The sequence below is a fragment of the Sphaerodactylus townsendi genome, linkage group LG14 (assembly GCF_021028975.2).
Source record: "Sphaerodactylus townsendi isolate TG3544 linkage group LG14, MPM_Stown_v2.3, whole genome shotgun sequence".
Lineage (NCBI taxonomy): Eukaryota > Metazoa > Chordata > Lepidosauria > Squamata > Sphaerodactylidae > Sphaerodactylus > Sphaerodactylus townsendi.
Genome location: NC_059438.1, coordinates 8,089,495 through 8,099,953, shown reverse-complemented (window position 1 = coordinate 8,099,953; position 10,459 = coordinate 8,089,495). Strand labels below are relative to the sequence as shown.

Below are 10,459 nucleotides of genomic sequence, written 5' to 3'. Positions count from 1 at the left end.
CATAGTTTTTTTTAGTCCGGCCCTCCAACAGTCTGAGGGACAGTGAACTGGCCCCCGGTTTAAAAAGTTTGGGGACCCCTGCTCTAACCAAACAGCATCCATGCCACCCAACTCTGTAAGGGAACAAAGGTACTTGATTCCACCCTCTGCGGGAGTATGCAGAAGTTTGTATACTTTTTCATAAGAGAATTTCAGCAAATACAACTTCTCAGCACTGAAGACTGTTTCATACAATCTAAGAAAGTCCATGAGCTCAGTTACCCTACATCATAGGTGTCAAACTCAGGCCCTCCAGATGTTCATGGACTACAGTTCCCAGCAGTCCCTGCTAGCATGGCCAATTGGTCCTGCTGGCATGGGCTGATGAGAATCGTAGCCCATGAACACCTGGAGGGCCTGAGTTTGACACCTATGCCCTAAAAGGATGTGGGGGGAGGGGGAATGGGTGCCAAATTAGGAGCAGATACATTCAGCTACTGACACTCTACAGTCGAAAAAGGAGACCTGGGACACAGGTGTGGAGTTGAGAAATGAGCTCTCTCTAAGATTAATCCCGCTTTCCCCCAGGTCAAATACGCACTTTTGTTGAGAATAATTCTCAAGGACAAAAGTTAAATACCCTTTGCTTTCATCATTGCAGGTCAAAAGGGAATATCAAAGGACATGCAAATGATTAGGCAATGCAGCACTTTGGTTGGTTTCCCCCTAGCCTGAATTCAAACAGACAACAGGACTGTCTTGAACTTGAAATAAGTTGTTTAATCCAACGCAAACAAATACACAATTTTGTATCTCTAGCTGGTTTCCTCAGCTAAGAGCAAAGCTCTTTGCTTGATGCAAAGCTAACTTCAATAGACTGCGCACTCGGAACATGATCCATAGAAGCCACACCAGAACCTGCATCAAGATTCCTGATGGCCAGCGTATCCGTAGCAATTGTATACTCTGTTTCTTCCAGGTTCCCTCCAAGGACAGCTGAGGCTTTCAGACAGTACCAAAATTAATCCAATGCACTCAAGATTTTTGTTAGGGGGAAGGAATGGTTAAAAAGAGGACAAGTCCTTTTCTCGGTTACCTCAAAGCATTACTGCCAAGTGGGTAACGAATACAACACTTTTAAAGGTAAACTGGCACTTGTGCCAACAGAGAAAATAGAAGGGAAGGTCAGGATCCTTAGCATCTATGTTTTGATCAGCACCTGGATTGGATGTTGGCTGCTCTCATCAATACTGTCGTTAGATGACATCACAGGTCGCTAGCATTCTTTCAAAGCAAATAACTTGCTTACTGTAACATCAGTAATGATGTATGTTGATACACCAGCACCTTCAGTGGAGGGGATACCTAATTTATACACATTAGCTTGCATGAATGAACAACGGGCGAACATGGCAATTGGTCTCTCTTGTCATGTGTGGTTTGCTTCATTTCAGATCAGCCTGAAAACTTCACTGAATGCAACTACGGAAATGCTACAACACAGGCAGAATCTTCATTATGATTTTAAACTCCAGTGGTCCAAGATTTATTACAAGCAAGCAATTGCCAGACAGATGCCGTTTTGGATTGCATCTGCACAAAAGATTCAGAACACAAGGTGTCTGGGACTAAAGTGGTGCCCCAGCGATTACCGAAGATTTAAGGCTCCAAATATAAATCTACGCAGCTCTGTTTATAGTTATGGCCTCGCTCGTCATGATACCTTTTGAAAAAGAAATCTTCTCCCGTTCAGTACACATATTGGGGGGAGGTGGGGGATACCGGCTACCACTGTAATGCCACACACAGTGCCAATCTTTATTCTAAAGGTAAGCCACATGTGAAAGATTTGAACCACTTAAGATCTTGGGTTTTTTAATTTCTTACTCTGCTGCATGGCACAATTCAAAATGGCAGTAGTCAGGCTTTCTGCTTTAGCAGGTGCTCTGTGAACTCACAGAGAGGAAAGCAGGCACAGATGGGTGTGGCCAAGAATAGCCAAACACTACTAGTGCATATGATCAGGTGACTTGGGTCAGCCATTGACGCAGAAAGAAAAGCCCTGATAAATACTAGGGGCTGTTTCCATGGGAATACAGGCCAGGTTCCCCAAATATTCTGCCAAGATGCAAATTTACAGATTCACCCCAAAATGGACATTTTTCCATGTGATTTACTTTTCTTTTTTTAATCTCCGAAAGTCCAACGCTGATAAAAATTCGCAGGTAATTTATCCAATCATTCTTCCAACAGAGCTGACTCAAACTAGCTTGGCAGCCATCATTTTCCTAAATAAATCTTGGAAGCTTTAGAAGGTATTCAAAATCTTCTGGAGTTTAGGTCCTTCACTTCACTCACCAGTTCCCAAAACAGCTCCAGAGAAGCCGTGAGTTTCAATGTACAACAGAGAGATATGTAGACAACAAACTTAAGCTGAGTTGAACTATGATGATGCTTCTCTGCAGAATCCAAGGAACTGTCATTCTATGAAAAAAGAAGTTACCTCCCTGGTGGTTGAACCAGATTAAAGCTGTAGCACAGATTTGCCCTAAGTGACTGCAGTATAGAAAAGTAGTCTTTGCTAGCACATATACTGGCCATGCTGGCAGGGACTGATGGGAATCGTAGTCCATGAACATCTGGGGCGCCAGAGTTGGGAGCCCCCTGCTGTAGGTAGTACAAAAAGGTGGTGTAAAGCTGCTGAGGAAGGACGAAAAGTTAACACTGCATTTCCAAAACATGGTTACGTTTACAACTAGGTGAGGTCTTGAGTTCCAAAGTCACAGGACAGCCGACGGGAGGGACACACATCTATGGCTACTAGAAAATAAAACAAGGAATAGCTTCATGCTATAAATAAATATATATATTCATGTCAACCACACACACTTTCTGTTAAAAGTCAAAATTTGGCATTAGCAGCCATGTTGAAAATGCTTTTGCCAGAACAGGTGTATTTCTGAGAACTTGCCGGGGACGTGCATTCAACCCACAACAGGTTCAAGACACTACTTCCGTTCCTCTAGGGCCCTGACGAAGAAGCACCTGCTGAAAGCGAGCCACCATCCAACCAATCATCTCTGCACAGTGTAAAAATCCAGTTTGGTTGCTACGGAGCAGATCCAAGAGCTACAAGACCATTGTTCTAAGCAGGATGGAGTGATAATAGTTGCCAATCATGCAGAAACAAACAACCATTCACACAACTGGCTGAGGCTACCGGGCCTGCTGAGCTGGAGGGTGATTCAACAGTCTGGTACATTGTTCTTCTTTTAACTGCTGCCTGCTGTGGTCCCAATGTCCCAAGCTCAGATGCTTGGAGGTCACGGCTAGCGGCGCAGGCTGTTCTGTGCAGGAGATACAGAAGACTTGCTCAAAGGTGTCACCACGAAGCCACTGGTCAAGTCAAGACCTCGGCCTTCTTTTTCCTGGAGGCAGAAAGCAAATAAGGAATGCCTCAGTGTCGCGGCATTTTCCTGTGGAAAAGGAACTGTGATCGAAATGAATGCAGCAAACTTTTATGTAGTTGTAATATCAACCAAGTTGAAACACTGGCTCACCAGCTATTACATTGCACCATGTTTGCCAAAATTAGAGCTAAATATGGCAATTTACATCCTCTCTTCCAACCTGAGTTAACCTATTTGATCAGATTATTTCTCTTGCTGAACAACTCCGATTCTGTTTTTTTGTGAAGAGGTTGCAAGCTTTGTTATGGAAAGAATTCAGAGTCAGTAACTATCTGTATTTACCTGATGTTATCTTTTTTGCTTTTAAAATCCTATTGTTTGCTGTGTTTTGTTGTTGTTCTGTTTTTATACCAATAAAGGCTTTGTTGCTTGCTTGCTAAATAACGATACACACTGGTAACTGGTGGATTCACTGACTTTGCATAAGGCAGTTCGCTAGGTTGAGCATGCCATCCAAGCGTTGGAGTACTCACCGCTCTGTAATCCAGGAACATTTCTTTAAATGCCAGGAAGTCAGTAAATGTAAGAAGCATGTCAAAAATGTCTCCAGCTATTTCATCCTTGTGCTGCCTGCAAGAGAAAGATTTAGATTTTACTTCTTTAAAAAACTCTCTCCCTCAAGGGATCCAAGGTGGCTTGCTTGAAAGAGGAAACTGGATTACTTCTCAACACACAAAAAGGTGAAATGAGCAAATAATGCAAACAGGAAGTCATTCATAATTTCCTAAAAGGAACATTTATTCCTCCAGATTTCAGAATCACGCTTCTAAGAACAGGTACTATAATGTACAAGGCATAAAAGAAAATCGCAAAAATTTTAAACATGGAAAAATCAAAACAGAGCAACTGAAAAGTACAAAAACAGAAAGAGTCTGAATGAAAACCCAAAGTGGGATGTAATTGTTGAAGGCTTTCATGGTCAGATTCAACTGGTTGTGGTGGGTTTTCTGGCCGTGGTCTGGTAGATCTTGTTCCTAACATTTCGCCTGCATCTGTGGCTGGCAACTTCAGAGGTGTATCACAGAGGGAAGTCTGTTCGAGTGAGAAGGAAATGTTTTGGTGGGGTATACATTGTCATGTCCCCAGGTAGGGAAACAATCAGTAAGTGTTTGGGTGCAATACTATACTATCAACCACACCTTTATATAGCAAGTTCCATCCAAACACTTACTGATTGGTTCCCCACCTGGGGACATGACAATGTATACCCCACTAAAACATTCCCTTCTCACAGGACACAGTGTGTAACGCACACCTCTCTGTGATACACCTCTGAAGATGCCAGCCACAGATGCAGGCGAAACATTAGGAACAAGATCCACCAGACCACGGCCACACAGCCCGGAAAACCAACCACAACCAGTGGGATGTAATTGACTTCTTTAGGAGAGGTTATTCCACACTCAGGGGACCACTACAGGAAGAGCCACGTGCTTCAGAAACTCACCCCAGGTGATCTTCAAACATGGGGTGTGGGAGCCCCGGTAGGCAGAGATGCTCCTCCCTCAGGTAGGCAGGGCTAAATTTGAGCTCTGGTCTAAAAGTAACTGAAGCATTGCAAGATGGAGGGAGCAGGGCACTCACAACAAACAGAGGTTACGGAAATATCTAACTTACTGCAGAGACAAGGTGAAGGCTGACATGTTGAAGCCAGGAATCCTGTCCAAGAGTTTCTCTTCGATATATTTCTCAATTAAGCAAATCTGGAACAATAAGCAGAGTCTGGTTTCTACCGGAAGAACACAGAAGAAAACTTTGAAAGGAAAACAATGCTCTGCACAGGCAAGAAGCAAAGCTAGATAGACCTCTAAGACCTGGATCAGAGTTTGGGGTCCATTCACATTTCAGGCAACAGCTGAACTGTCAAACTGAAATACCAACAGGATCCAGACAAGATGAAAATGGCAGTTCTCAATCATGACTGATCCACAACATAGAAGTAGTGTTACCCTGGGGCTGTTCAAAACTGGCGCCCCTGTTCTGCTATTAACATTTTAAATGCACATTTTTGAAGTAACCTTCGTCTTGTCTGTTTAAGCTTTCAGTCTGCTTCAAGAGAATCAGTTATTTTTCATTTCGGCTCAGTACCATGTCCTAGGAACCTTTCAGACTTCATATGAAGAAAAAGCAGAGACGTTTTTACAATACATTTTTAAAAAAAGTAAATATCAACATTCAGAACTCAACTAAAAGCTGCAAGCAATGGCAAACATTCCCTGTCAGTGTTCCAGTAGCTTTTGCAACTGCTCGCTTTTGGATCAGGCCAATGGCCGTGCCTTGAAGAAATGCCTGATTGGCATCAAGGCAAGCCTATGGGAATGCTTATTTCAACACTGAAAAGACTGGCTTGCCTGTAGATCAGGCAGCTGTTAAAGGCACAAAGTAAGGCCCCTTCCACACATGCAGGATAATGCACTTTCAGTGCACTTTGCAGCTGTGCAGAACAGCAAAATCCACTTGCAAACAATTATGAAAGTGGATTGAAAGTGAATTATTCTGCATGTGCGGAAGGAGCTTAAGAGTGGCTGACCTAGTGGAAATGAAAACAACAAACTGTTTTTCGTGTCACTCTAACAAGAAGTCAGAGCTCACCTCTTCACACATGTAATGTGAGTCTGATTTTGAGAATCAGCCAGCTACCTGCCTATCGCTGCAAAGCACAGAAGCAAGTTTCTGGTCTAAGTGCAAAAAGACAGTTCCACCAGAAGAGGCTTTCCTCCAGTAGAAGGAACCATCCACTGATCAAAGAAGCGGCTTCTGACATCAGAAAGCTTTTTCTGTAAGGCAAAGGCCCCTCCACTCACAGAACGGATCTGTGGGCTCCAATCTCAAATTTGTCCATCTGTGCAAAATGTACGAGTGACTTTTTTTAAAAGGAGATGTGTACTTACGTATTCATTGAAAATTGGAGTGTAAATTAGTTTATTTTCCTCTGTATCATCAAACTCTTGGTAGTATTTATCCATAAAGTTTCTTTGTATGAGTTGAAAGTCCTGATCTGAAATCACAAAACGATGATGTAAAATTAAAGTCAGGGTGGTCACTGAGTCAGAAGACAGTAGCTTTGCTGTCTTTCGAGGGGAAGCCCAGCACCCGTAACCCTGAGTCAGCGGTGATAGCACCACAGTTACTTGGAATCTATTTACGGCAGCTAAAAACTTAACAGCCAACACTACCTCTATTTTCAGTCTGGCATGAAAAAGAATTGAGTATTGCAGAGATGACAAAAATCACAGATTTTATTCAGAAGAGGACGGATTTTTATAAAGAATCTCTACTGTGACTAAAATTATGCAATTCTTTTCCTGTACTCACGTATAACAGTAAGAGAGAAAAAATGGCAGGTAGATCGATGAACCTCTTTGGAGAGAACTATTTAAAGCAAAACTCACCCATTATAATATCTTCCAAATATCCAACAACAGCATCAAATTCTGCATCTGAAGGGGAGGAACTAAACAGGGCAACAGCAAATTAGATCACGTATATTCTGGGATTTCAAACGCACATGAGTCCAAGACAAACATCACCATAATATATGGCTTTAGCTCAGTAAGACATACAACAGCATTGCATGGAAAATCAGCACTATCCCCATTTTGTAGATGTGGGGGCTGCAGCAGAGAGAGACTTGCCAAAGTGAGTTTGTTGATATGAGATCTGAGCCAGGAGCTCTGACAGACAGTCTCTAGTTCTGCCTTCTAGGCATCCCAGCTAATCACCTTATCCACCAAGTCCTGAACCCTTTTAAAGAGATGACAATGAACTTATTTTTTGTGTGTGTTGTGAAAAGGTGGTGGCGTGAGTCACTGAAGGAGGGGGGGAGGACCTGTACAAATTACCTCAGATTCTTATTCTACCTCCCCTGGTTTCCTCTGTGGTAGTATCATGTAATCCAGCAGTTATTTGTTAACATTGCTCTACTGACCACTTGCAACCCATGCAGTAACTAAAATCGGCTTGGTCACTGCTACTGAAAGGTGTGATGTGGTGCATAGAGAGCTGCCCACCATGGGAATTGAGCTCTGTCATCAGGCCCTATTAGCTCTTACTGCATATCTGAGAAACAGTCCTGTCACCTAAGCTTCCACTGTGCAAAGTGCCTTGGCCCAGCATGAGCCCTGCTTCGCTTACTCTTTTTTGAAAAAAATTCTGCAAAGCAGCACCAAAATAAGATTTGTCTAATAAGTCACTAACTGGATTGGTTTTTACCTGAAATATGGCAACCTGCCACAGGCGGAGTTTCCGGTGCTTACTCAACATCCTGTGCAACAATATTTTATGTATTCATTATGAATATTGCCTTCACCATGCCTTCCCTCCCCAAAAGGGGTACATACATAACTGTTCATTCCTCCCTAGTACAAGGGGGGTGCCTTTCCTCTACCTGCCCTATTTTCACTACATGAAATGGCCCTGGGGAACTGCTACTGCCCTACTGGGGAAACTCACATGTATTGAAACGCAACATGCAAGTTTCCGTAACAGGGAAAAAGAGGCTCCTGAGGCTATTTTAGGGAGATAAAATAGGGCCAGGGGAGGGCAGGAGAGAGTCCTCACTTTGCTATATGAACCAGGTTCCACACATGCCTGAGAATTAAGTTCCAAACACAGAACTCCCAGTTCACTGAGCATGCAGGGAAAATGAGGGCTTTGAAATATGTCAGTTCCAACTTCCTTTTGAATATTACAGGAATTAAGTTTTTCCTTGTCCTTTTTTTACAGGTCCTTCTCTTGACTAAACTTGTAAAAACAATTTCAATAACAGACTTACATGGATATGCCAAAGTTTTCTTCTTCTACAGTCTCCATCACGGCTTTGCCACCTGTTTGACAAAACAAAATGATAAACACCTTCCAAGAAGCCAGTGGATGTCAGCTATCCTTCTCTCAGTCTTAGGTTCAAGGCTACCAGGAAACAATGTGGCTGATCTGGAAGTCTAATGTCAGGGACTCTTAGTAGTAACTTGGAGGGGGCCATGGTTTCAGTGGTAGAAAACCAGCTTTGCAGGCACAAGACCCCAGATTCAAACTCTGGCATCTCCAGTAAAGCAAACCAGTTGAAATAAAAGACTCCATCAAGAACCTGGAGAATCGCTGCCACTCTAAGCAGACAATACTGATGGTCTGATTCTGCACATACCTCATCCTGGCAAACTATTCCAATGAGGTCACCTCTAAAGGGGCCATACAATGAGCTGAGACCTTGGTCCATCCAATAGCAGATATTCGAAAGATTAGTTTAGCAGCACAGTGTATGCTCATATATAAAATTGAAATCCAGAGATTTAAATTCTTAACTGTATTGGGCTGTTAATAATTACACATAAAAGTTATTAAATCAACTTTTATGTGTAATTATTAACAGCCCAATACAGTTAAGAATTTAAATCTCTGGATTTCAATTTTGTATATGGGCATACACTGTGCTGCTAAACTAATCTTATCATAATAAATACTGACTGATCATTAACTTACAGAAGTCATCTCCACACTGTAAGGGGACTACCGCTAGTTTAGGTGGCTCGGAAAATAATTAGATAAACCCACAAAGAAAGATTGGCTTACCAGTCGCAATAACTATGTGGGCCAAACTGATACACTATTTTAACAGTTGCAGCTAAGGACCATAAGTAGACCCATCTTCCTCTATAAATTCATTTTAAGACAGTTCTCTTCACTAGGGGCAAGAGGAAAGAGGTATCAGAGGAAGGCAACTGCCTTCATGCCCTGCTTGGAAATCTGTCTGGCCACAGGTAGAAACAGGATACTTAGGTAGCCGGCTCCAGCAGGGCTGTCATTACTTGCCTTGCTAGCTAGGATATCACTCAGGCCCCTTCCACACATGCAGAACAATGCACTTTCAATCAACTTTCAACGCAGGTGGTTGTTGTGGGTTTTCCGGGCTGTATAGTTTTCACTGTGCCACGGCTTTTCTAGTACCGACTGCAACAAACTAGCAAGGCCATCCCTCTGCACTTATAGACTTGCTAGCTAAAAGTGTCGGGAACGGAGTCCCCATGTACAGGGGCAGTATGTCGCTGAGTTCCTTGGGGCAACAGAAGGGGAGGACTACTGGAAACGGGCTAGAGATAGACAGGCCCTTAGCCTGATCCGGAGGGGCTCGCATTCTGCTGAGGGGACCCAGGCAGTCCGAGTTGCGTCCTCCTCGCTCCTCCCGTCCCTTCCCAAAGCCAACTCATACCCGCCCTCCTGGCAATGCCTTCGGCTCGCTCCAAAAGCCAAACGAAAGGGGAAAGGTCTCGATCTCCCCCATAAGATCCGTTGCGGATCACCGTTTCCCTCCTCCTTCGGTTGCCTTGGAAACGACCGCTTCCGCTACCGCGGGCCCTCGTTCTCTGACCAATCGGCGTAAAAAACCGAAGTGCCAATCAGGGCGAGACTTTGCTTTTTCTGTCCAATGAGGAATTTGGAAAGGCAGAGCCAATCAAATAGGCCGGGTTGGGTCCTTGCTCTGTTGATCTACCACATGGTGTTATCCCACTGATCTGGAGATGTAACGCGTAGGGGGCCTGATATTTAGGATCGGCGGATAGATAGGCCGATATCTATCCTTAGTCTGCTTGGGGATCTTTGCAATAATTGCTGAGGAGCAGAGCTTTGTACGATTCAAAATAGCCCAACCGCGATGCACTGAAGTCTCGTTCACACGTGCAAAGTGAGAATGGAAGAGTGCAGGTATCTGCTCAAACTGCAGATAGTGGCTAACCTCTCCCCTCCCTCCCGCCCCCCGAAGAAAACCAGCAAACCCTTTTACTGCCAGTGCCGTTTTTCTATTTGCAGAATGTTTTCCAGAGGCATCCCAAAATGTGATTTTTAGTTTGATACGGTTATTCTGCCATCTCGGATCTCTGGATGCCGTCACGATAAAGATGAGGGCACTTGCTGGAATCAGAACTGCTGCATATTAAATGAAAACGTTGACCGAGGTAGGGTGGCGGTAGTTCTTCCTCACTCGCATAATAGTTCTGTATCACCCCTGGAATATG

General features: G+C 43.6%; 1 protein-coding gene across 1 annotated transcript; it reads right to left on the bottom strand.

Annotated features, from left to right (window-relative positions):
• Positions 1-738: 738 nt before the first annotated feature.
• Positions 739-9,788, bottom strand: LOC125443621 (ADP ribosylation factor like GTPase 2 binding protein). Its single transcript, XM_048515857.1, has 7 exons — positions 9,655-9,788; positions 8,224-8,275; positions 6,842-6,903; positions 6,341-6,447; positions 5,067-5,152; positions 3,923-4,019; positions 739-3,407 (listed from the first exon to the last, which is right to left on the bottom strand). The coding sequence occupies exons 2-7, from the start codon at positions 8,259-8,261 to the stop codon at positions 3,309-3,311; spliced, it is 489 nt and encodes a 162-aa protein (XP_048371814.1). The 5' UTR covers positions 8,262-8,275; positions 9,655-9,788; the 3' UTR covers positions 739-3,308.
• Positions 9,789-10,459: the final 671 nt, after the last annotated feature.

What these genes read in the sequence shown, in the direction of transcription:
- LOC125443621 (XM_048515857.1), bottom strand. Translation starts at nt 8,261, where the DNA reads ATGGAGACTGTAGAAGAAGAAAACTTTGGCATATCCAT. An exon ending in TTTGGAAGATATTATAATGG is followed by an intron (nt 6,448 to 6,841) that starts GTGAGTTTTGCT and finishes TTGTGATTTCAG; the next exon opens with ATCAGGACTTTCAACTCATA. An exon ending in CTCCAATTTTCAATGAATAC is followed by an intron (nt 5,153 to 6,340) that starts GTAAGTACACAT and finishes TTATTGTTCCAG; the next exon opens with ATTTGCTTAATTGAGAAATA.